Here is a 26,411-nt window from a genome sequence, read left to right as displayed (position 1 = left end):
AACGCCAGTTCAGAAACAATCTGTGCTGCAACAGAAGGGACTAATGTAGACCATTACTGTACCTGTTCCATTGTAATTCTTATTCAATATAGTTGTTGGGAGAAAAGCGAGAGCACATTAGATCCCATTCCCAGGTTATGCATTCACTGCCAGTGTGGAATTTGGTCATACAGTAGTCTCACTGGTCTGTGTAAATGGTGGTATGTGTATTGTTTTGATGATTATTTGATTTCAGGTTGCCACAAGAGCACAGCCAGCTAATTACCCAAAATGTGGATGTGGGCAGAATTCCTATTTCTGCTTCTTTCAGCATCTCAAGTTGCTGATGGTGTAAAACAGATCAGAAATGTTCTCTTTCTGGTTGGTATGTATAGTCAGGCTGGCTGCATGGAGGGCAACCTGTTGATGGTTAATCCATTTTTGAGTGTTTACAATGGCAACATGGATGAGTTATTGTGCAGATTGAAAGAAATAGTTGTCAAGGCACCTGCCATCTTTTTGCATTCTTAGGTTTTAGTGAACATGGGCAGTTGGCTTACACAGCTTGATTATTCCTGCAGGGGCACTGGCTTTGGCCGGTGCAGGGGACTAATGCCCTCTCCGGTCCCAGCTCCGGTAACAGGCGGACAGCGCAAGCTGTTCTTCTTAGGGCGTAGTGACCTTGCTGGTACGTGAGCTCCGGCTCCTTGCCCCACCTGCTCCCTTTCCATTGCCCGCCCTCCCGCATCCGGCCCACCCATCACTCCTAAGCCTCGTTTTATCGGGGTCGCCGTGCCCCCTCGCCCGCGTCCCCGGGTTGATCGGATCCTGGTGGCTGAGTGGCGTGTCGTGCGGGTCAGTCACGGCGCGTCCCAACACTCCACTTTTGCTAGGATATCCGGGGGCGCTCGCGCTTCGACTGGGCGCTCCGTGCGGGTCTCCGCTTGGGGTGCCTGGCCGTGCGTAGCGGCTTTAGGGGTCAAGGGGCGGCGGCGCTGAACCACGGTCAGGACTGAGAGAGGTCTTCCCGGCTGCGCCTGGCCGTGTGGGAGGCATCGTTCGCCCCGTATAGCACCGGGTAGCCCTGGCGGCGACCACCTCCCGAGGGAGTGCTGGACTGTCCCCCAGTTGGGCTCCGTGGTGGGTGGGGAGCCCCCGTACCGAAGCTTCACTGAAAGTTGCATGACATCTTATAACCAAAAAAACCGCCCGATCCCCGAAAGGGGAAGAACCACGTTGATAACAGAAAGTAGCGGGGAATCTTCACCATCCCCCCAAATGTTGGTTTTCCAAAGTGATAAGACGAGGCTCTCGTCTCTCTCGTCGTTTCAGTGGAAGAACGGGTGTGATCGATTTGGAAATGTGGTTCGGTGCGACAAATTGCGTGATGGAGGGTTAGAGGTAGACTTCGTCAGCGGGGCAGAGGCTGATCGTGCGAGGGCTGCGGCCGAATTCACGTGCTGCGTTCGGGACAAGGATGGTAAACGAGACGTTTCTGTGCCTATCCGAGTAACACCACACCTGACAAAAAACGCATTGAGGGGAATAATTGACTGCTTCGACTTGCGTGACGTTAGTGAAGAAGAGATCGCTGACGAGCTGTCGGCGTGACTGCTGCACGGAGGATCTCCATTACAAAATGAAGTGAACAACTGCCGACAAATAACACCATCTTGATTTTCAATCGCCCGGATCCGCCTTCTGAAATACGCGTTGGATGCGCACGTGTCAAGGTACGCCTTTTCATCCCGCACTCCATGCGATGCTTCCATTGCCAGCGATCTGGCCATACCAAACAGTACTGCCGCAACAAGTCTGCTTGTGGGAAATGCGCTTCTTCCGAGCACACAACGGAATTCTGCGATTCAGGGAAAGTGTGTTGCGTTAGCTGTAACAAAGACCAGGCTCTGCACACAACTTGCGACCGCATGTTCCCAGCTTACGTGAAGTAAAAAAAAAATATCGGTTAAGACCACTTGCAACATCTCTTTTCGCGAGGCCGGAACACTGACGAGAGCCACACTCGAGCATCATAAGCCGAAAAAGGTAAGATCTTCACTGCACGTCCGACTTGCACTGATCAAATGACTGCTGCGCAGTTTGTTGTGCTCTTGAAGTCTTGGTCTCTCGGTTGTATCGACGAGCCGGGCGCTGGGCTCTAATCTGGCAGCCCGGGTTCCGCCGTCCTTACTGGAGCGGTCGAAAGAGATCATGCTGCCAACCTCCTCGCCCCCCCCCCCCGCGGGGTTCGCCGTCTTTGGTAGGAGACGGTAGATGGACGGTGGTTCGGCGTGACCGGGGTGACCAGGCGCTGTCGGCTGCCCCTTTGTCTGCCAGCCCGACAACTAAAGCAACCTTGGCGAGCGCGTGCTCGTGAACGGCAGGGACGCTAGAGCGTCACGAGGCAGACAGGCGCGCCCGTGAGGCAAAGCGGGCACGCCTGGCAGACCAGGAGCGTGCCAAGGCAGCCAACCGGCTGTCTGGAGCAGACCAGGTGACCGCTCCAACGAGGGAGGCCCTCCTGCCGCCCCGAAAGCGTGTGGAAGCTCCCGCAGGCCCGTCCGACCCGCGGAGAGACCCGCCTATGGGTCCTCTGCCATCACCGCCACCTAGGACCACGACGTCGCGGGCGCCGGCCCCGTTTAGGACGGGGCGCCCGGAAAAGCGTGGTCCGCTACGGCCGATTTCGCCAACAGATGGCGTTAGCCCCATGATCCGCCCGATCTCTTTGGGAACGGGTTCTGAAGACAGACCAACAACTATGGGGCGGGCTCCATCGCTGATGGGTTCTTTTGAAACATTACAGTGCTTTTAAAGCCCCCCTCATTCAGCTGGTCTTACAGTGAAACTGTGGAGGTGTAACCTCAAGCACACAGGACTTGCAATTTTTTAGTTCTAGTTTCAGACATTTCTTAGACGATTTTTAGTTTTAGACAGTTTTAAGCGCGCACTGCCCGGTAGCCCTGTATCTCCAGGAGACGAAGTTGGCGCTTGATGCGGCCTTCAGCCTGAAAGGGTGCACTACCTTCCGCACTGAAATGCAACAGACACCGTTGCTTACGGTGGCGTTCTGTTAGCTGTTCACCAAAGAGCACCTACACAGCGTCTGGTATTAAGAACAGACTTGCGAGCCGTCGCAGCAACGGTGAATTTCAACCGCCGCACCACAACTGTCTGCTCTCTCTACTTACCACCTGGGGCCTGGTTTTCATGTGGAAGACGACGAGAGTGAGTCTCTCAACTTCCTCCCCTCTGTTGGTTTTAGGCGATTTTAATGCACTTCATACTGGGGGGGGGGGGGGGGGATGCTGCAACAAACACTCGCGGTAAGTTATGTGAGGCCTTTTTGCGTGACGAAGGTTTATGTGCTTAACATACAGGAGGAAGAACGCATTTTACATTGCCATTAGTACGATCGTCAGTGCTAGACCTGAGCACTTGTAGTCCGCAGTTAGTACCGCACTTCACTTGTTATGCTTCAGAGGACCCCTCGGAACTGACCATCTTCCGGTCTGGGTTCGGTACCGTGATCCACTTTTTGCGACACAGGCCGCGATGCGAAATTTCGCAAGTCAATTTTCATACGATTGACATACTGGCATACAACAAGCATTTCACTATGAGGGAACTTCAAGCGGTCATTCGCTCACTGCGTAGTGCTATGGAGGGGCCCGACCCCAGTCACAATGACATGGACGGCATTTTCTTCCCCGCATACTACGAGCGCTGCTGGCACTTTTCAACTGGATGTGGGAGTCAGGTAGCTTCTCGCCAACCTGGCGAGAGGCCATAGTGGCGCCTATTTTAAAGCTTGGGAAAAGTGGAATGAACGGCCTCGACGATCGCCCGATCGCCCTTACATCTTCACTTTGTAAGTTCATTTAAAGGATGGTGAATGTGCGGCTTTCATGGACTTTAAAACGTCAAAACTTTTACGAATGCTCGGTGTGGAATGAGTAAAAACAGGGGCACGATTGACAACATCTTACTTGATACCGCAGCACGGGCCGGGTTATTCGTGAACGTCATACCAGTGCCATCTTTTTTTGACGTAGAGGAAGCTTATGATACCACATGGAGACATGGGATTTTGATGAAGTTATTCGATTGTGGCATCCGCGGTCGCATGAAATTTTTTTTACAAAACTTTGTAACCGACTGATTCTTTCGGGTGCGTGGTGGCTATTGTCACTCCGACAGGTATCTGCAGGAAAATGGTGTCCCTCAGGGCAGCGTATTATGTGTCATTCTTTTTGTAGTGATGATAAACGATATAGGGGACACACTTCCATATGGGATCAGTCGTATCTTGTTCGTAGACGGCTTTGTTATTTGGTGTAGCTCATCGACCAATCGCACGATGAAACAGCTGCAGCTGGCGGTCACACGTTTGAAGGAGTGGAGTGCTCTCAATGGGTTCCGGTTTTCCACATTGAAGACAACCGCAGTTCATTTTTGTCGGCCTCGCCATCACTGTCCTGAAATGGGAATTAGGCTGTATGGGCAACACTTTGCCATTGAGAATACCGTGAAATTTCTCGGCATGCGATTTGACCGACGCTTTACATACCGGGAGCTCATAAGAAGTCTCCGCGACAAATGTTTAAAATCCTTTGACATCCGAAAATCCGTGGGACGTACGTCATACGGTGTTGATAGGACGCTCTTCTCCTATACCGTTCGCTGATTCGTTCAAAACTTGACTACGGCTGTTTCAGCTATAACTATACTTTGAACACGGTGCACCACGCCGCACTACGTATCGCCACGGGGGATTTTCGAACATCGCCCACAGGTAGTCTTCTTGTGGAGGCCCACGAGCCCCCACTAGCATTGCATGGCAGATGCTGGGACTGCGCTACACGTGCAAGCTGGCGCAGTTCCCAGATCATCCCGCCTACAAAGCAGTGTGTTCGCGTAGCTTACGAAGACTGTTTCTACTTCAACGGTCACCACAAACTTCTCCCTTTGGTGTACGAATGTGAGAACTTCTAGACGCGAGCGGCTTCAACCTACGACATGTCATCAGACCTAAACTAATGAAGACTGCTCCTTGGGGGGCAGTCTTCGCTAAGAGTGGATGTTTCGTTATCAAACATGCAAAAGCAACGCGTTCTCATGACGGAACTTAAAGACGCAGCCCTAGAGCACATAGCCTTATTTGACGGGTACGTGATGATTTATACGAATGGTTCAAAGACGGATGCAGGTGTAGGGTGCGCTTTTGTGTGTGGATCCACAACACGGTCATTCACATTGCCTGCACACGCGTCGGTCTTCCCTTCCGAGCTTATAGCTATTAGCAAAGCTCTCTGTTTCATTTAAGTTGACGATAGCAATTTGCGTTTGATTCTTTCCGACTCCTTGAGCAGGCTCCTTGCTGTTGATGGCTTCTCCTCGTCCAATCCACTGATCCAGGACATTCGATCGTGTCTTAGCTCGCTGGATTGAGCAGGAAAACGTCGTACTGCGTTAGATCCCAAGTCACGTGGGGATTTGCGGAACTGATATTGCTGCCGCGGCAGCAAAGCGCGCTACGACAGGGACACGCATTCATACACCACTACCAGCTTGAGACACGTACCCCGCAGTGTCGTCGTTTATGCAGAAGCGATGGCAGTTCCACTGGAACTCGCTGAGCGCCAACGAGCTGAAGTCCGTGAAACCCCTTATTGGACTATGGCAGTCGTGTTTTCGCGACAATAAGAGGGAGGAAGTTGCCGTTTGCCGGTTACGCATAGGTCACACATATGTCATGCACCGTCACCTGTTCTTGATCGGCGACAGACCACGCTGCAGTCGATGCTCTGACCCGCTGACCGTGCGTCACGTGCTCGTCGCTTGCCGTCACCTGTTCTTGGTCAGCGACAGACCACGCTGCAGTCGATGCTCTGACCCGCTGACCGTGCGTCACGTGCTCGTCGCTTGCCGTCACCTGACTGCAGCGAGAGCGCCGTTTTTCGGACACGACGTCCAGAGCCGCCCGCTAGGTCACTTTTTAGGGGATTGTTCGCACGCTGCCGAATTTGGTAAAGTGTTCCAGTTCGTTCGCGCTGTAGACTTCCCAATAATCTTTTCATCATGATACTAGGCCTGATCATCAAGGCTTTTTACGGTGACCTGATTGATGCACTTGTCTGATTTGCGGCTGTGCATAAAATGGCAGCTATGGGCGCTGAATAACCCACAGCGGTCGATGCGCCCCAAAATCCCAAATCATTATCATCATCATCATGTTAAACATGCAATTACAAACTTCACAAAGGGTATACAAAACTAGCAGACGGTATATGGATCTCTAAAATTTGGTACTTATCTCTATTGGATGAGGCACAAATTTGGTACCAATGTCTTTTGTACGCTGGATTCAATAAAATGTCTTCCAATGTTTCAATTTACTTTCATATAAGATCTTTTTTAACTGTTCCCTATCTCAATGCTAGAACCATAGTTACAAGAAACTACCTGAATCTGAATTGGAGGTGAAGCTAGGCTTCCTGTTTCGAAGCTGAATCCAAGCAGAAAGTAGTGGCGGGAAGTTGAAGCGTAAATCAGTGGCCTTGAAGTCTGAAATTGCAAAGTCTTTGATTTTGATACTCAGGCTGAAGCCAGTGGCTTCATGTTTTGGAAATGTGAAGCTGAATTTGAAGCCAGCAGTTTCAGAGTAGCTGTACATACAAAGCCAAAATCAGTGACATCAAGCTTAATAAACGCGAAGCCTAAACAGACCCCACCGGTTTAAAGCCTCAATGATGAAACCAAAGCTTATTTTACGGCCTTTTGTGAAACAAAAAGCATTTTACCGCTGCTAAAATTGTATGGCATTAGACAAAATCAAGGTTTTAAAGAGTGCTTGGAACAGAGTCACAGATGGCGGATTATAGGTAAAGGGTTGTGATGAATTCAACCATTATGAATTGGAGATTTTTCAAACTTCCGTCTTTGTGTTTGCGTTAGTATGCACCCAACATATCAGATTGTTAGTTTTCCGGTCTGGATCTGGTGTTTACATGTGCCTGGGTGGCCGGTTGGATACCCTTCACTCAGGTGGGAGGGGGAGTCAATTTGACTCCCCTGAGATCTCAGGAACTAAGGGAGTTAGAGACACCAAATTCACATGGTGTGTTGGTCTGTATGTAAACTCATTTAAGGTCCAGTTTGAGGTTCCTAGGCAATGACCTTTGGGTCAAACAAGGTCAAACAAGGTCAAACTCCAGGTTGGTTTTCATAGTGCCCCCTGAGCCTGTTCTAAGCAAAAGGTCACGGGCCCATTTCATGTCAGCGGCCTTTTGACCTCTTGAAGGCCATGGTGACCAAAATAATGCAAAACTGCTACGGGTTTTGCATTTGAACAGGCAACAAAGATTATGCCGGGCGGTGTGCTCCTAATAACACAATGTTTGCCTAGGCCATTTTAGGTCAATGACCTATTCTGACCTTTAGGAAGTTCAGGGAGGATGTTGAGTGTGGTTTCAGTTATCAATAAATTTGAAATGAGCATCAGAAACCGCCCACACAGCGAGCCCCAGAGTAATAAATCAGGTTGGTTTTGACCCTGGTCTGACTATCATACCTGACCCCAGGTCAATGGAATTTGCTCATTCAATTGTTGTGTGGTTTAAGAAAGTACCTCAGATATGTATGGCTTCGTCTGCACTTCGTTATTGCATCATTTTCAATGATTGCCTAGAAACTTACTTCGCTGAACCCATGGCCTGACTTTGGCCTGTCGTAGGTCAGCTACCTTATTAGGTACATCTATATTTTTGATACTAAACTATTAACTATTCAATCGTCTACAGCCATGCAAAATTGGGCCCGGCTACACCGCGCGGTTCGGAAACCATTCTGGAAAAACCTTCGGGGGTTCAATTTGACCTCCCCGTTTAAGCGCGTGTTACTAGCTCCTAAGAATTTCTTGCTGTTTTTCTATCAGCTGTATATGCTTTGCTATTGAGAAAAAATGTGCGTTGGATTCGTGTGACAGAATCGGCAAGACGGTTTTTGTAACTGCAGTGAAACAAAATCACGTTACAAGCCCGAAGCTGGCCAGGCATTTCAAATCGCACAAAGCCTATGTGATGGTCATTGTTATATTTTCGAAGCCGTACCCGAAACTAGCGGTTGAAAATGTCACAACCCCGAAGCCGAAGCTAACTGCAGACGAGAAGCCTAAGCGGAAGCCAGCATTGCAAAATGTCGCACTTTGTACGGCTATGAAGTCCCGAAATACCTGTATCTAGTGGTCACCCACGCGTACACGTGTTTAATGTCCTTGTAAAAATGGGTTATCATTGATAAGTTGCATACCTTGGCTCATTTTTTTTCTGATGTATGGCATGCTGGTGGTTCTGTAAATGCGTCAAAAGCTTCATGTTAGACGAATGATATTTTGGCATGTTCCATGATCAGTGATTCTCATAGGACCATGGATCAACTTTTAACCCATGCAGGATAAGTGGCCGAGGAGGCCCCACCCCAAGGTTTTACCAGGAATAACTGGTGGACAGCTGAGTGCGTGGTGACACCGACTTTGATTTGCTGAGCCTGTATGAGGAGCTCGCCATCATGCAGCACTGATTTGTTCTTCAGCGGACGATGCCGGCTTTGAGACAGCCGCCTATGGAAACAAGGTGTGCAAAACACCCCATCTGGATCACCTGGCGTCACAAAGTGTGATATTCGACAACGCTTTCACTTCTGTCAGCAGCTGCTCGCCAAGGTAAGACGAAGCTTCCATGATATGACCTCCTAGGCCACGTCTTTTCCCCTGGGGCAGCATTGCTGCCAATGGTGAAAACGTGTCGTGTTTTATCCCGGGCCTCATTGATGTGGACCCCATTTAAATGAGATCACTCCTTGTGCTTCTACCGCCTCCGATTCTCCCTCCTTAACGCTCGTTTGCTGGCTCCTACATCACTGCTTCACTCAAGTGTCGTGTGTTACACTGAAAACAGGCGGCAGGAAGTCTCAAACCCACTTCCTTGTGGCTAGAATTAAAAACCGCATGACTAACCTTCAACACCCGGTAATTTATAACGGCGAAGCTGCTCATTAAATACCTGTATGTATGTCTCTTACATTGGAGCATCCAAATATCTCTGACATAAAAAGAGTGTGTGTGCAGAAGTATGCTGGCGCGCACTAGCGTATACAGCTCCCAGTGGCCTGAAAGGCTCAGCCTTGAGACATGCTGACTTGCCATCTAACTGAGAGGCGTGCTTAGGGTGGACAGGACGTGTCCCGTCTTTTGTATGGGGGGGGGCTGACTTGACATTGGGCCATCCGGGTCAAGTGCAAACAGATAACGTCGGACGGTAACGTCGAAACAAACCAGCTCTAATAACCGCGGCTGACCCGTCGCCGTAAAACTCAGCCACTGCCACTTGTAGGTGCGGTCTCCGAACGTTGGCGTGGCCCGCGGGGAGAGGGGGCGGCGCAGTGACGTGACAGTAGGCCGCAGGTGCGGTCTCCGAACGCTGGCGTGGCCCGCGGGGAGAGGGGGCGGCGCAGTGACGTGACAGTAGGCCGCAGGTGCCGTCTCCGAACGCTGGCGTGGCCCGCGGAGAGAGGGGGCGGCGTGACGTGACAGTAGGCCGCAGGTGCCGTCTCCGAACGCTGGCGCGGCCCGCGGGGAGAGGGGGCGGCGGAGTGACGTGACAGTAGGCCGCAGGTGCCGTCTCCGAACGCTGGCGTGGCCCGCGGGGAGAGGGAGCGGCGGAGTGACGTGAGCGACGCGACAGTAGGCCGCAGGTGCCGTCTCCGCACGCTGGCGTGGCCCGCGGGGAGAGGGAGCGGCGGAGTGACGTGACAGTAGGCCGCAGGTGCCGTCTCCGAACGCTGGCGTGGCCCGCGGGGAGAGGGGGCGGCGCAGTGACGTGACAGTAGGCCGCAGGTGCGGTCTCCGAACGCTGGCGTGGCCCGCGGGGAGAGGGGGCGGCGGAGTGACGTGAGCGACGTGACAGTAGGCCGCAGGTGCGGTCTCCGAACGCTGGCGTGGCCCGCGGGGAGAGGGAGCGGCGGCGTGACGTCTCACCGCGGTGGTTGGTGCTGGCAGCCGCTCGGCGATCCTGTCTGGGCTGCCGTCGCACCAGAACGGCATGTACGGCCTGCACCAGTCCGTACATCACTTCAACTCGTTCGACGGGCTGCTGAGTCTGCCGGCGCTGCTGCGCGCTCACGGCCTGACGACGGGTGGGTGCCGCCGCCGCGCCGGTCTGGTGGCGCTCCGGTCACAGGGACTTCCGGCGCTGGTTGCACTGGATGTGAGCTGGATCACGGACGTTACACTGCCGCCCAAGCTCACATGGAAAAATGGCGTCGTACTTGACGCGCAAGGCTTTGAAAATACTCGGAACAAATGTTTGCCAGGCATCGTGGGCTTGGAATTGAAAGTCGCCTCCCCGTGTTTTTGCTCAAGAAGTTATGTCATCGACTCGGCTCTCGGTATTCTGATATTCTAAGTGCCGTTCAAATACTATTTGTCGTATGTCATGGTGAGACGGTTTGTTTGAGTCTTTCTTCATCGCAAAACTGGCCGCTTCAGTTGTCGGAAAAGTCGTTTGGCAGTCGTAAGCGGTTGCCAAACTGGTGGTTTGTACCTCTGAATGGCCTCATTGCAGGTATCGTGGGAAAGAAGCACGTGGGCCCTGGTTGGGTGTACCCGTTCGACTTCTCGTACACTGAAGAAGACGGCCACTCAATCCTTCAGGTGGGACGTAACATCTCCAGGATCCGGCAGCTAGTCAGGAGGTTCTTCACCACTGCTGTGGATAGGTGAAATGACAAGGGAGCTCATAGAACTAAGCTCGTCAGGGTGCTGATAGCGAAAATGGTCGGGAATGGCTGTTCAGAATCCAACTCATTATGTCACGTCACTTGTGACGTTTGGAATGGGTCGAGTAAATACATCCGCCTAGCTTGCTCCTGTTACTTAGAATGGCGTCATTGCCCCACGCTACCTCCTCGTCATTTGTTCCTCGCCTCCGTGGCTGACTCAGCGCAGCACTGGTCGAGATCATCAAACACTTGTGGAAGAGGCACGCCTCTGTCACGTCACCCCGCTGCCCCTATCTCTGCCCCTCTCCCTGGCTGGCATGTGACTCGGTCGGCCGCCGGTCCCAGCCGGCCCTGGTTCCTGTACGTGGGCTTCCACGACCCGCACCGGTGCGGCCACACACACCCGGAGCTGGGGCAGTTCTGCGAGCGGTTCGGTGCCGACGGCGGCATCCCCGACTGGACGCCCGCCTGGTACAGGTGGGAACAACTGTTGGCACGCGCCGCGCTAGGCGCCCGAACGGGGATATCGTCATGACATCAAAATATATGGAGCGAGTATATCGTCATGGCGTCAGTACCCGCCGTCATATGTCGTCATGGCGTCAGTACCCGCCGTCATATGTCGTCATGGCGTCAGTACCCGCCGTCATACGTCGTCATGAAACGACGACACCGCGGCGCTCTCTGCCGTCACATCGCATTTCTCAGTGCGGTAGCCGCCGTCACATCGCATTTCTCAGCGCGGTAGCCGCCGTCATGTCGTATTTCTCAGCGCGGTAGCCGCCGTCATATCGCATTTCTCAGCGCGGTAGCCGCCGTCACATCGTATTTCTCAGCGTGGTAGCCGCCGTCATGTCGTATTTCTCAGCGCGGTACCCGCCGTCATGTTGCATTTCTCTCAGCACGGTAGCCGCCGTCATATCGAATTTATCAGCGCGGTACCAGCCGTCATGTTGCATTTCTCTCAGCGCGGTAGCCGCCGTCATGTTGCATTTCTCTCAGCGCGGTACCAGCCGTCATGTTGCATTTCTCTCAGCGCGGTACCCGCCGTCATGTTGCATTTCTCTCAGCGCGGTAGCCGCCGTCATATCGTATCTCTCAGCGCGGTACCAGCCGTCATGTTGCATTTCTCCGAGCGCGTTACCGATTACATCTCTGAGTGAGCCTCACCCGTTGTGTCGCGACTGAATGGATGGCTCAGGCTGGTGTGCGCGCGCCTGTTGCAGCGCCGACTCCGTGGAGGTGCCGTACAATGTGCAGGACACGCCTGCAGCCCGCGCCGATATCGCCGCCCAGTACACCACCATATCGCGACTGGACCAGGGTACGCCCGCATGGACCGACCGCGCCGCCTTCTGTGTCATGCATCAATATGTGGACGTATTGGTTAGCTCAGAATGACAGCGGCGGGAGGCTCTCGCGCATTTTGAGCTACTTTACTTACCTCATCACGACACGTGGGCAGTATCTGAGATTAAGACAAATCAATTATTGAACCACTTCGAAATAATTTTTGGTTAAGGTCTTGCAATAAGACCTTAACCATACCTTTACAGTCGATAGTATGGAGTGTGGCGACTGACGTGACGGTGCCAGTCCATGTTTTTGCCGCCATCATTCCATTCAATCTGAAGTTACAATTTGAACTAGATAGCTGTCTTCTGTGTTCGGCTGTTTGAACTCGTGCGCCCGCTCCGTCAGCGAGCATGCGCTGTGGCTCCCCGCGAGTGTGCCTCTGAACCGCTGCAGAGGCAACGACCTGGTTAGTTTCCGTAGCTTGCTGTCTATGCGTCAGTCGGGCAGTCTTGTTTTGAGCTGGCCAGATTGCGTGGCTGACGGAGTCACTTAGCTCGAAAACGGAGTTCATCAATTCGCAGGCAATCTAAAACGTTTTGAAACGAAAATTGGGCATTTATATTTATGGGCTCAACTCCTATTCCGGTTCAACTCATTTAGCCCGAGCGTTCGTGGAGCGGAGGCCCTACGCTTTCAGCACGACCGCATTCCGGGCAGGTGACCCACCTATTGTCGTGAGCATCTTTGGGATGTTTCTCGCAACGTGATCGCGCCCCTAACAACTGAACTGGCCCGCATTTGCATAAATGCGTTGCCTTCTGTGCTCTCAACCATGTTCTAACGACGCGTCATGCTCCAAGTGCGTCGCTTGCATTTGGTAGGACAGACAAGTTTCCCGTTGCCTCTGACTGGCCATCGGGCGGGGCCCCTGAACCATCGAACGCCACACAGTGCTCGTGCTCGCCGTATCCGGGCCGCTGTGTACTGTGTCCACGCTCGCAGTGTCCGGACCGCTGTGAACAGTGTCCGTGCTCGCCGTGTCCGGGCCGCTGTGCACAGTGTGCTCAGTGTACTGTGTGCACAGTGTGTACAGGGTGCTGTGTCCACGCTCGCCGTGTCCGGATCGCCGTGTACTGTGCTCGTGCTCGACGTGTCCGGGCCGCTGTGTACTGTGCCCGTGCTGGCCGTGTCCGGGCCGCTGTGTACAGTGTCCGTGCTCGCTGTGTCCAGGCCGCTGTGTGCAGTGCCCGCGCTCGCCGTGTCCGGGCCGCTGTGTACAGTGCCCGTGCTGGCCGTGTCCGGGCCGCTTTATACTGTGCCCTTGCTCGCCGTGTCTGGGCCGCTATGTATCGTGCCCGTGCTGGCCATGTCCGGGCCGCTGTGTACAGTGTCCGCGCTCGCCGTGTCCAGGCCGCTGTATACTGTGCCCGTGCTGGCCGTGTCCAGGCCGCTGTGTACCGTGCCCGTGCTCGCCGTGTCCGGGCCGCTGTGTACAGTGTCCGTGCTCGCCGTGTCCGAGCCGCTGCATACCGCGCCCGTGCTCGCCGTGTCCGAGCCGCTGCATACCGCGCCCGTGCTCGCCGTGTCCGGACCGCTGTGTACAGGCGCCTGACTGCCGCAGGCGTCGGTCTGGTGCTGGCCGAGGTGGCCCGGGCCGGCTACAGCGACAGCACGCTGGTCGTCTACACGTCCGACAACGGCGCCCCGTTCCCTGCCGGCCGCACCAACCTGTACGAGCCCGGTAAGGCGGCCGGCAGTCCGCGGACCTCGGCAGCCGAGTCTCGTCGGATGTGGAGGACTTCGAGCAGTTAAGAGATATGAAGGAGTCGTTGTGCTTTTGGTGACTGCATTCCTTTTAGAACGGCGAGGGATTCTTGCGACTTGGCTGGAGGGTGGCTCCTTTAATTTGGAATGGGCTTAGTCGGTCATTTACTGCAGTGCGGTTGGATTGGGTTGCAGTGGAATCGTGTTGTTGACAATAGGACATTGATCTGGGCATTGAGACTTAAACCCACTGTACCCGCCACGCACTGCGTCGTCATTTGGCCTGCTGGCTGTACCGCTGGCCGCCTTGCCCACTCGCGCCGGCCGCGGGTGGTGGCCGTCTCCTGTAGTGGCAGAGCTCGGCCGGGCTGACGCCGGGATGTGCTGGGCGTGGCAGGTCTGCGCGAGCCCCTGCTGCTGCGGGTGCCGGGCGAGCGCGGCGGCCGCCGGCTCGGCACGCCCGTCTCGCTGCTGGACTTGGTGCCGACCGCGCTCGACTGGCTGGACCTCGCCTACCCCAGCTACCACCTCAATAACCGCTCGGCCGCCGTCAGGCTCACCGGGCGCAGCCTGCTGCCGCTGGCGCGCAAAGGTAGGCCTTTCATCTGTCGACGAGACAGGCGACTACCTGTTTGCGATGTTGCCGCTCCAGCGCCAGCATCGGCTGATTTCCCTGTTGGGGCAATTACGGACGGTGACGGAGTGGTATTAAACTCACACCGGAGGGCTCAGAGCAGTGGGATGGTGTTGCGGCGATGGGCTGTCGTCGCAGAACGCCCAGCGGATGGAATAGCTGACGACTTGTGTTGCCAGGCTAAGATGGTCTGGAGGAACAGGAGCATGCACTGGAGCACCTTCACGTCGCGGCCAGGACTTGCATAATTATTACGAGCAAGGCGGCAGGCCGAGGGTGCATGGATGTCAACTAACCGATTTTTTTTTAGATTCAGCCGGCCGTCCCGGCCCACCGCGATCCGCTCCGGACTGATCAGCGCTTTCTCAGGCTGATACATTTGCAGCCTCTGACCCTAACCTCATGCACTTTGAAACAACAAGAAACATACTGAAAATTTGCAAGGCACTGCCAGCCCTTTTTATTTTAGGCTGTTCGATCAGGATTACTTTCCCGCCACATCGAAATATCACCAGAGTTCAGTATCTCATGAAAGAGCTGCACAACACGGGTGGAAACCGGACGCAGATGTCGTCCACCCGACCTCTCAGCATCAACAGGCGCATGCCATTTGATGGGGCAGAACAAGTCAGGACGTTATTCATCCCGCAGCCTGTTACTGACACGCGAGGGCAGGCAGTGAGCCCACCGGTTTGGAGGCGTTCCTCCCAGGATTGGTCTCTTATCCCGTCAGCCAGAGCAAGTGCCGCTGTGCAGCCAACTGCATGGTGTGGGCCGTCAAATGACCAGGCGACCCCGTCACTGACCGGCCGATGTGAGGCGTAACGGCCATGGCCCGAGGAGTGGACGGTGCTGCCGCTCTCAATATTGATCCCCTCTACAGCCCGCTGCAGCCGGCGCGGACAGGGAATGGACCGCGGCTAGACGTAATCAAATTGGATCACTTCATATTAGACGCAAATTAACGTGCATTAATCATCAACGGAAAAAATTCGCCTCGCTCCTGTGAATGATTTATGTGCAAACATTGAGAACGTAAGGCAGACGGAATGGTTGGATTTCGGTGCAAGAATTGAACGTCTGCTTATGTTTACGATCATCTAGGTAAAAGCCGTTTTGTTTGTGGATGTGCAAGTGAATCTACTTCGGTATACTGGTTCTCATTCTAAAACATGTCTTAAAGACGGATGTTTCACCGCAATGCCAAAACAAACTTTGTACGGGTTTCCCCTAGCGTATAACCGCATTCGCATAGGCTTTGGTATCAGCCACGTCATGGCAAGTGTGTTAGTGTATTAGGTCAGCTGATCTCGCGCGCCCAACCGCTAATGGTCGGTCGTCCGTGCTTTTCTCGTGTTCCTTATTGTTGCGATTGAATTTCGAACCGCAGAGCAGGCGGAGACGCGAAACCAGATGCATGATGTAAGCGAATGTACAGTTGACTGAGCTGTCGTCAACTGAACTGCGACACAGAGATTTCGACACCGTTCGATCCAAGACAGCCGGCTGCTGTACATGCAGCGCCAGTTGGTGACGGGGAAGAGCAAAACGTCGGCTTTGTTTATAATTAAACTCCGAATAGGTTGGCGGGGGTGGCTGTGGGTTCTGGCTAAGCGAATCTTGTAACTGATGTCCTAAACCCAAGTTGTGCCGTTCCGGTTCGACGAATGATTTCTCTTTCCAGCCTTTTGAGTGACAGGGCCGTGAGCGGTTTTACGTGCCGCATATTGCTGGGGCTCTGTCGCCCGGGGCCTGGGCGTATCCACGTCGACCAGTCGCCAGCTGACCTTTCCTCAGTAAGCCGGGTCAAGCAATGTGCCCACGCTGGGCCGGTGCTCAGTGCCGTACCATAATGAGTTGAGCAGCTGTCCCCATGCCATGGGGGCGGCAAATAATTAACTGAGGCGGTGGGATTTTTCCTTCAGACCACAAAGATGGTTAATCCTAACTCGTGTGCACTTGCTGTGACGTAGACCGAAAGAGACTGCGTCGCGCAGACTACGCAGGCGTGTAGTTCAGTTCACTGTGACGACTATACACCCAAAATACATGCGTTTTACAATAGTTTGGTCACTGTCAACGAGAACTTCACCAGTTACCGTAACTAAACTCAAGCTCACCGATTTCGAATGAGCTGGACACGCCTGTCCAGACCACTTAATCGACGTTTCAGCGGTTCTTCCGTGGCCTTGAACCGGGCCCGTGGCAACCAGTTATCAAGTTATGCGGCTTGTGAATTAGCAGGCAAACAATGCTTTGCCTGCTAAGCGGAAACAAAGATGGGCATCCCAATGCGTTAGTAGGGTCCAGCCGTACGTGTTCTCAACCTCAAAGGTGTCTGACTCCGTTCAGTTAGGTTTCGTACCATGTACATGGTAATAACGCCGTTATCGCCGGGCTCATGTCGTCCGGTGCAAGACATCTCACCGGTTACTATATAAGTGGCCATCAGTTAATGATATGCTCACATACCCTGAGCTCAATAACTGCTTCGCTCATTTCTCTCCGTGCAAGACGTCTTCCGCGTCATATAGAATTGGACTAATGGTTACTTATATTATGTTCACATGTCTGGAGTTTAATAACTATGCCTTGTGTCGAAATGTTTACTTTCCTCTGCACGATTTATATAATTCGTCCGTTCGTTTGACGTTGGAGTCTTTACTGAACCGCGCGCCGCTGGTGGCCAGTTAACACCAGGCAGCGGACTGCGGGCGCGCGTGAAATGCCATGTGGCAGGGCATGCCTTAGAAAGTTCCTTATCGATTCGTGCCGATTAAGGGTTAACCTGAGGCGTATGTTACACTTCTACCATTTTGGGGATGCCCTATGAACGGATTTACAGTTACGGCAATACGAACAATAGATATTCGACCATGACGTGAGTTCGTGCTGCTATTAATGCTAATCCGTTGCGAGTACCAATCTAGTAATTCCACGGGTGAAATATACGGCCCGGAATACATTCCGAACGTAACTGAGTTCACAGAGCGTTCGGATGTTCATGACGCGCATGGCCTATGGAGACTGCAACGTCGGGCTTCGGCGTTTTTGTTTCTAAGGCGTTACTTGCGAGCGCGTATGCTCAAAGCTGTGCTATATCATTTTTCCGCTAATCAAGTCTTATGTAAGATGACCCATTTTGGTCTACATGCAATCTACGGGATTCTCAATACCATTGTAGAACATCGAAAAATCCAGGGACTCTAGATTGTTTGCGAGTTAGAAACAGCCGACTAAACCTTTTAACATGTCTGGGGTCAGCGTTTATTCGATAAGGTCATTTAATGCATACTTCCTCCAATCTATTGGCTTCGAAATACAAACACAGTACCTTCTTCTGGCAGCTTCTGGTTTATACTTCAGTTGAAGAAGGTAACAAATAAAGCGAAGGAAATAGGACCTTGACATCAAGTGGATCAAATTCGTTTTTTTTGGGGGGGAGGGGGCTTTTCACCCGTGGGAGCCCTTCGTCAACCGTGGTGCTGACATTTCTGAATGAGGCAGGGGCTTTTGTGTGGCGTGATTGTCGGGGATGTGGCGGGAACAAACTAAAAGCAACTTTGAAGCAAGCTTAATCGCCAACCTGAGAAAATGTAGGGTTTTGAAACTAACAATAGACGCATTTTGTGTAAATCTTTTAGTGCCCTATGATCTGGTTATCTCGTTTCGCATTCTCATACAAAGGCAACACATTTCGTGCAATCATCTTTGGAATTGAAATCATCCTCTGCTCTTGCGATCCCTGTAATCGTTTCCACTCTTGTCGTTTTCCATGTGATTGGCGCCACGTTGACATTTGCCTGGCCTGTATTGCAGGGGTCAAAGTTGAGAGGAGTATATTCGCCAGCCAGACGTTCCATGAGGTAACCATGACCTACCCAATGAGAGTGGTGCGTGACTCACACACCAAGCTGATCCACAACCTCAACTACCGCCTGCCGTTCCCGATTGACCAGGATTTCTACTTATCCCCTACGTTCCAGGTGAGTGCACTTTTTAGCGAGGGCTCTTGCCGGGAATTCGGTCTCTCCCCGGTCACCCGGTGGATGAAATCCTTCGCCGGTGGTCGGATGACGCATATTTACCACATGCTGGGCGGTTACGACAGTGAAGCTTGGTGTGGCCGAATCGCTGGCATTGGTAGCACCGCATGGGGTTAGGCACATAAGGGCGAACCTTCACTCGAGCGTATCCCACACATAACGCGGCCGGCAAATCAGTGGAACTAAACGTCAGAATGAGGTTGTTGGTGGGCAACAGGTCTCCTCCCCGTCTGACGAGAATCCTGCGAGCGCTCGTCACGCCAAACTCTGAGAGTTCTTCAACTGTCTCGTCCTCAGCGACGCCACGAAGATCGAAACAATTGACGAATGGACGAATTGGACGAACGAACCCCTGGACGAATTTTTGGTCTTATGTGGTATTGCTGATATGGACACCGACTTTTCATGCATGCCAGTCTCATCCCGAACACTATACGTAAATTCCTTGGCTGCCACAGCCCTGCTCGCCTCCGGACGACTAGCGAACTCTACTGCTATTTTTCCATCCCTGAGTTTGTCACATCTGGTGATTTTCGCAAACCTGTCGCGGCCGTTCCGCCTCTGAAACGGTGAGAGGGAAGCCAGCTTAATCTCATCACTACCAAAGATCAGGATCCGTGGACCGGGGGGCGCAGATTCTTCTCTGCACCCTGGGGTTGTCGAGGTCCGCCTACCTTTCGTAGGAAGGGTTTTTCAAGGTGAGAAGACGCCATAAAAAGCGCTTTTCATCTCGGCACCGGGGCTCCCCATCCACCTCGGAGCGCAACTGGGGGACGGCCCAACACTCCCTCCGGAGGTGGTCGCCGCCAGGGCTACTCCGGTGCTATACGGGGCGAACGACGCCTCCCACATGGCCACGTGTACCCGGGGAGACTCCTCCCCGTCCTGACCGTGGTTCAGCGCCGCCGCCCCTTAACGCCTTAAGCCGCTGCGCGCGGCCAGGCGCCCCAAGCGGAGACCCGCAAGGAGCACCCAGCCGAAGCGCGAGCGACAAGCCGCTAGGCCCGTGTGGAGCCCCACGCCCCCCCCCCCCCCCTCCGCGCCCCCGGATATCCCGGCCAAAGTGGAGCGTTGGGACGCGCCGTGACTAACCCGCACAACGCGCCCCTCAGTCACCAGGATCCAATCAATCCGGGGACGCGGGCGAGGAGGCACGGCACCCCGATAAAACGAGGATGAGGAGTGGTGATAGGGCCGGATGCGGGAGAGCGGGTAATTGGAAAGGAGCGGGCGGGACAAGGAGTAGGAGCTCACGTACCGGCAGGGTCGCTACGCCCTGAGAGCAACAGCTTGCGCTGTCCACCCGTTACCGGGGACACCGCGGCACTGTCTGGAGTCCGTCCGTTTGGAGTCGATGACACCGCGCTACCGTCTGGAGTCGATGACACCGCGGCACCGTCTGGAGTCGATGACACCGCGGCACTGTCTGGAGTCGATGCGCGCTGGCCGGTAGTTCCACTGGGCGGCTTTCTGGGTTCCACTGATGTTCGGCCGTGTGGCAAATGGCGGCCTGATAAGCATCAGCGCTGTCTTGGACGACTTATACCCGCTTTAGGGTTCTGTACCCTTGTATTACATTTTGCCCGGAGGGTCAATTTTAGTTGCGCTGGATTTCCGTCGATTTCGCGCGCCACAAGTCGTGCTATCCAGATCGGTGTTCCTTTGGTGGCGAGCGGCCAACGGCCGGGGTCGCCCGGTGCGTCCGCAGCCGGCCAACTCCGCAGAGAAGAGTGGAAGCCGCACGATCTCCGCTCGCGATGTTGCTGCGCAACGGTGCACAGACGCGACTCGGGGTCCAGGCTGCTTGGTGGCCGAGATCGAGACGCACATCGCTGTTTGCTGACTCAAGTATCATCTGTTTGGGTATATTACCTGCCGGAAATCCAAACTAGATGTCATTTTTATATGTATGATTCAAGACACGCATTGTGCACAAGCCTTAACTTGTAACGCGCAGTGAAAGCAGCGACAGGGCCGCGTGTGGTAGAGGTTTCCCCTCCGTGTGAGAATACGACACATTTCGTGAACGTCGAACCCACATGGTACTGGTGCTCCGGACCCGCTGGGTCTGCCACTGACCGCCAGAGGACAGACCGGCGTGCTTTGGCCGTAACGCCGGGATGTCAGCTTAGTTTGGCGCTGAGTGCCAGCTAATCCCAAAACGTTTCCGTTCGTGCGGCGCTTGTCGGCCTGTCAGACGGGCACGTCTTGGCCGTCGCGCTACCGTTGTTTGGCCGTTTGACAGGACCTGCTGAATCGGACCCTGTCCGGTGAGAAGCTGCCTTGGTACAAGACGCTTCATGGCTATTACCACAGGCCAGAATGGGAGCTGTACGATCTGAAGCGGGACCCATGGGAGCTGAACAACGTGGCGTCCAAGACATCGTACCAGGTCAGTCAGCGAATGAGTGGTACGTCGCATCTTCGTCATCAGAACGGAGGGGAAGCCATCCAACAGCACCGGGTCTCGGTCGTTTCTGATCAGTTTGGTCTTTCTGGCTTGCAGCGATCCTGAAAAGCTGTGTCCACTAGCGATGTAGTCAGTCACTGTCGTGTACGTGCTAGACGCGTCCAATCGTATTGGTGGCCGTCATTATTTTTCCTCCCGTTAGTGCTATAAGATTGTTTGTTTGGCGTAGAACGTCTACACGTGTTCGACTGGCTGACCCGCGCTAGCTCTCTCCTCCCCGACCGTGTGGTTGTGGACGTTACACGTGCTCGACTGGTTGACCCGCGCTAGCTTCCCCCCCCCCCCGACCGTGTGGTTGTGGACGTTGCACGCGCTCGACTGGCTGACCCGCGCTAGCTCTCCCCCCCCCCCCGACCGTGTGGTTGTGGACGTACTCATGATTATAATCGTTTGTTGCATGATTTGACTTCCTTCCATCGTCTTCCGAGATGTCCCCAACTGAGACTGTGGTGCTTAGAAGGGCCTGTTGTGCACTTGATCCCAGAAATGGACCGCATCATGGTCCCTGCAAAGTTTGTCCAGGGGCGGGATTGCCTGTATCTTCTCTAGGGCCCCTAGCCTTAGAAATGTCCGTCCTTCTCTGCATTGTTCCGTGGTGGGACCACTTGCTGACCTTGCCCCGTGTGGGACCGCGCGTCTCCCATATTGAGTTATCAGCAGTCGGTCCGCTATTTTTTTCTCCGCAGTTAGTTTATTCGGCCGTGGTATTATTACATTGCCGCAGACGTGCTTGCCGAGTAGGCTAGAGCGCGGGTTTTAAAAATTCTGCTGGCATGTGGTAGTTGAGTGGTAGCTCAGCGAAGAACCAGTGTCTGGTAGTTGACCGGTTACAGGCTACGACTTTTAGCTTCTGTTTTGTGACTTATTTGTGAGGAGCTACGACTTTTGGGCTTCTGTTTTGGAACCAATTGTTTGTGACGGGCTACGACTTTTGATCTTCTGTTTCGTGACGTCTTGTTTGTGACGAGCTACGACTTGTGGGCTTCTGTTTTGTGACGGGTGCGACTTTTAGGCTTCTGTTTTTTTGTCACGGCACGCTGCAGACTGTCGGCGCCTGTTCTGCATGTGGACCCCAGGAAAAGCCGCATCGATCCGAAATTGTTGTTTCGGTGATTAGACACCAAGCCCACATAAGCTGCACTTGTAATGGCCCCGGGGACTAATTGGTGCTGCATCTCAGCGCCCCAGCCCGGCGCGCCCGCCCTGACCGGGGCTGCGTGCCCGCAGGCCACGTTCGCGCGTCTGCGCCGGCAGCTGGAGGCGTGGCAGTGGCGCACTGACGACCCCTGGGTCTGCGCTCCGCACGGCGTGCTGCAGAACGCAGGTCCGCACCGGCGCCAGCCGCTCTGCATGGCCCTGCACGACGAGCTGTGAGCGCGGTGCCGCGACCGCCGGCGGCCGGGGCACCGGCTGGCGCTGGCGGCTCGAGCGATGGGCGCCGCCGCCGCCGCTCCTCGCCGTCACAGCGGCCTGCTGACCGCCGCCGCTGGAGTCATTAGCGTCGCAATATCTCACGCCGTGCGGCGCGTCAGGCCAGTGAAGCATGCAGCGGCGTCAATCGCAGCTGACGGGCACTGATCTGAGGACCGGCACACATCCTGCCGCAGCGCTCTGAAGTCAGTCAACTCGAAGTGACACTTTTTATGGGCATATTATGGACGCATGGACCGAAAACTACTCACTTTCATCGTCTATGGAAATATTAGGCCAAAGTGTCCTGTTTCAGGCCTGCGTATAGGACGTGCCCTTGGAAAGGATTCAGGCTGTTATGTTTTGTGAAGCTCACCAATGGTGTGATCGCGTCCCATTCTACACTCGCGCAGCGTGCCGGACTGGCGGCGGTGTCAGCCTGGCCGCAGGGGCGGGCCGCCGCCGGCCTCCGGCAGGCACCGCCGTGCCCGGTCGCCGGCCGACCGGTCTGTTTGTGGCGTGTTGCCTACGCGGGCGCTGACTGGAGCCGGGGGACTGCTACGGACGACGGAGTTGGGGTCCGTTGGTGCGGCGGGACCCTGCGGACTGGTACCGGCTCGTGGACTTCTCGACTCGGGCCGGGTCACGCCCAAGCTTCGGGAGTTGTGCGGCATTTGACTTTCGAAGATGCTTTTTCCGATTATGTGCGGAGTGGAGTTTGGAGTGGAGTCCGCCAGACTGTCGCGCCCTGCTCCTCAGAGTTGGGCGTCGACGGAGCCCGACTCAGGAGAGACTAATTACGCGTCTTGTAAACGAGCTTATCCTTGTACATCGTTTGCTTTATCGTGACGGTAATAATTTTTATATTGTAATACAATGCGTGCATGTACTACTTGTGTGCACGTACGAACGCCGTGTGTAATGTAATGCGTGGCCTGGTTTTTGCCTCCTTTCCCTTGCCCGGCCTTCTCTCCCTGTGCGTTGGCATTTGTTCTTAGCGTGGTCTGTGCGTACCCTAGCTTCGCTTCATGTGTATTCAGTTGTGTCACTCTAGTGGCTGGGCGGTTCTGTGACCTCCCCGGGCCGGTCCTTAACCCCCAGCCTTAAGGTCATCTCCACAAATATGCAGGCTGAGTTCCTAACTTATGCCACCCCTGAAGTTGCCAGAAAACCTCATCAACTGTCCCCGCCATTGCCACACAGAGCGATTAAATCGTTAGTTATGTTACCAGTCAATCATCATTGTCCGTCCCGACAGCTCAGTTGATGAGAGCGCCTACAGTCTGATCCTTCCACCCGTGTTGGGGTAGGTTCCAGTCGCTTTAGGCACTCGCTGTTTGTCCCTGAGTGGGATGGCCTCGGTCCGGTGGCAGCAGCCGCAATGAAGCTCAGGTGAACGAAACGAAACGAAAGGCAGAACGAACCGTGCCGAGCATTGCGGCACGTCAAACTCGTCATCATTCTGCCGGTGTCCTGGAACATGATCGGATGGGTGGGGTCAGGGGTCACGCAACAAGCATTGTTTCGTGAGGACGCTGATCCTAAAAAGCTTTCCAATGAAAAGGTTCTGGCTAAATCTTAAAAAGCAGTGGGTCACAAACTTTCCTCGCAGGGGATGCCATTTTTCCTCGGAACAAGTTGTAGCTCTTGTTCAGCAACGGTGCTGCTTCCTGGCCCATACCTTTCTTGCCCCGAAGCGATCGCGGCTCCTCTTGCAGTGTCCGCAACAGCTTCATTATCGCTCGTACCAGCAATACCTGTGGGACCTCGTGCGTCCTTCCCCATGCTTGGGTCTCGAGCAGTGAGACCGGCCTGTCCGCTGACCCGCTTCATGTGCCAGTGTCCGCCAACGTCGGTCTGCCCTCCCCTCCCCCCCCCCTGCCGTGGGACCAGGCCGCCGCTGCCGACCCTGTCCCGGATTCTCCCCTCCCGGGCCCAACCAGGCTGAAGAGCGCGTCCGGTTGCCGCGTTGCCGGCCAGTGCCGGCCGACCGCAGGCGCCACTGCGCTGCCCGCCGCCGGTCAGCCGCGCGCGTTCGTTTGACCTGCGGCCCGCCAGCTGACCTGCGGGAGAGGGCGGCTCGCCCCGGCCGTACTCCTCACGTGGCCCGGTGGCAGCGCGCCACTGACGAGACTGGTACGCCGCACTCCGGACTCTCCCGCGCGGGACGCTGCTGGGCGGCTCCCGAGAGCCGGTGGGCAGCGGCCGCGTCTTCTGATGCGTCAGGGACTGCGTGCAGCTGTGTACGAGACTGACGCAGCTCGACTGAACGGAACTCGAGACCGGCGTGGCTCGACTGAACGGAACTCGGGACTGCCGCTGCCCGATTAAACGTAGCTCGAGACTGACGCTGCTCGATTAGACGTAGCTCGAGACCGACGCGGGTCGATTGAACGGAACTCGGGACTGACGCGGCTCGACTGAATGGAACTCTGGCGCGTGATTGTCGCTGATCAGTTTCATGACAAATCTGAGATGCAAGTCAAGCGTGAGGGTAAGGCGATTTGAAAATCTGACAGGTGAAGCGACGTCTTCGATGCCGTCATAACGAAGCGAAGATTTTCGAATCACAACCGATCGCTTGGTCAAACAAGCCCAGTTTTTCCAGCTTTTAAGTGCTAATCGACATAGGTTTTGTAATTGGGACGAAGTTCTTGGTTCGGTTGACCCCCCTCTATCCCAGCCATCGGATTACTGATGTAACTCGACAACAACGCTATAAGCGTTATACTGTATCCACTAAATATAGAATAGTGCTATACGATGTCATCTACATTGTCTAAGATACTCGTATATCTCGTACACTGACTCGTGTGTCGACGGCACACTGCCGATCCGTACATCCAAAACGCGCTATCCGCGCCCGCGGCGACTCTGCCTCAGACGTTCGCCCGCCATTCATTCTGAATGGCGTTTCCATCGTATAGCTGAATACTAAGACCGGAGAAATAAGAAATCCGTCCGCTGCTGCCGCAGGGCTCTCATTCTAAGACGCTGCACACACGTCGATACACCCGTGTAATGAACAGCCGGCACAACAGCGACAGGAACATGCATGGGTACGTGATTTGTTGACGCGGGTGCGAGCACACTGCGGTGTGACCAGCGCACCGTCCGGCGCTCGAACCTCGCCATCCGTCGGACGGCTGCGGCCGGACCTGGACACGGAATCCGCCGCAGACGGGCCGCAGACGGGCACGGACCCGCCACGGACCCCGGCACGGGCCCGCCGCTGACCCCGCACGGACCCGCCACAGACCCCGCACGGACCCCGGCACGGATTCGTCCACAGAACTCGGCACGGACTCCAGCACGGGCCCGACACTGAACCCGGCACGGACAATCGGCGGCGCGGGCGGCAGCGCCGGTCAGCACCGACTCCGGGGGAACAGTTACATTGGCCTGCGGCTCGGGGAGGCAGCGCACGAGGAGCGTCGGTCAATACGGGGGCCGTGGAGGCTGCGGCCTGGGGCCGGTGCACCACACTTGATGGGGGGGGGGGGGACGGTCGCAGCACATGCGACGGAGGGTTGGTTATGAGGATTGAGGCATGGTCGGGCCTTCCGTGCCCGATCTCTAGGTGGCATAGGCGCAAGCGTACCTGTGCGGTGCACAACACAGTGAGAAGCAGCTGACGTGACATTTAGGAATGTTCCCGTGAAAACACACTCTCATCACCCGCGAAGCAGCTTTGGAAGCTCCCTGTGATATCTAAAGTACGCTCTCTGTGAAAGCAAGCCCTGCGATCACGCATGCGACTCTCCCGATCAACACGTTTAATTCGCGGCAGGTGGTACCCGAGCAAAATTCTTCCGGGGCAGACGCCATGCACCACACACCATGCACCGCACTGTGAACATGGGCTGTCCGACAAACAGGTCAACGAACTTCGAGTTCTGGGCTCTTCCATTGGTCTCGCATTAGCATGACAAATACACTGATGAGAGCACCTTTTATGGCGGAGGTAGTCGTGCCGATTAATCCAGTACCTGCCTGGCATGATATAGTCATGCAGAGCGTGGGTGCTGCTCAG

At 54.7% G+C, this 26,411-nt stretch overlaps 1 protein-coding gene across 1 annotated transcript; it reads left to right on the top strand.

The window, feature by feature from the left end:
* The first annotated feature begins 570 nt into the window (after window positions 1–570).
* Window positions 571–22,342, top strand: Sgsh (N-sulfoglucosamine sulfohydrolase). Its single transcript, XM_037237296.1, has 11 exons — window positions 571–667; window positions 8,572–8,701; window positions 10,037–10,173; window positions 10,602–10,755; window positions 11,104–11,235; window positions 11,985–12,082; window positions 13,676–13,795; window positions 14,216–14,410; window positions 18,272–18,438; window positions 20,744–20,890; window positions 22,196–22,342. Exons 1-11 carry the CDS (start codon window positions 592–594, stop codon window positions 22,340–22,342), a joined length of 1,503 nt encoding a protein of 500 aa, XP_037093191.1. The 5' UTR covers window positions 571–591.
* Window positions 22,343–26,411: the final 4,069 nt, after the last annotated feature.

This window comes from Pollicipes pollicipes, unplaced genomic scaffold, assembly GCF_011947565.3.
Source record: "Pollicipes pollicipes isolate AB1234 unplaced genomic scaffold, Ppol_2.1 Scaffold_7261;HRSCAF=8764_pilon_pilon_pilon, whole genome shotgun sequence".
In the NCBI taxonomy this organism is placed as follows: domain Eukaryota; kingdom Metazoa; phylum Arthropoda; class Thecostraca; order Pollicipedomorpha; family Pollicipedidae; genus Pollicipes; species Pollicipes pollicipes.
Note: the sequence above shows the minus strand (reverse complement) of the source record. Positions and strands in the feature narration are given on the sequence as shown.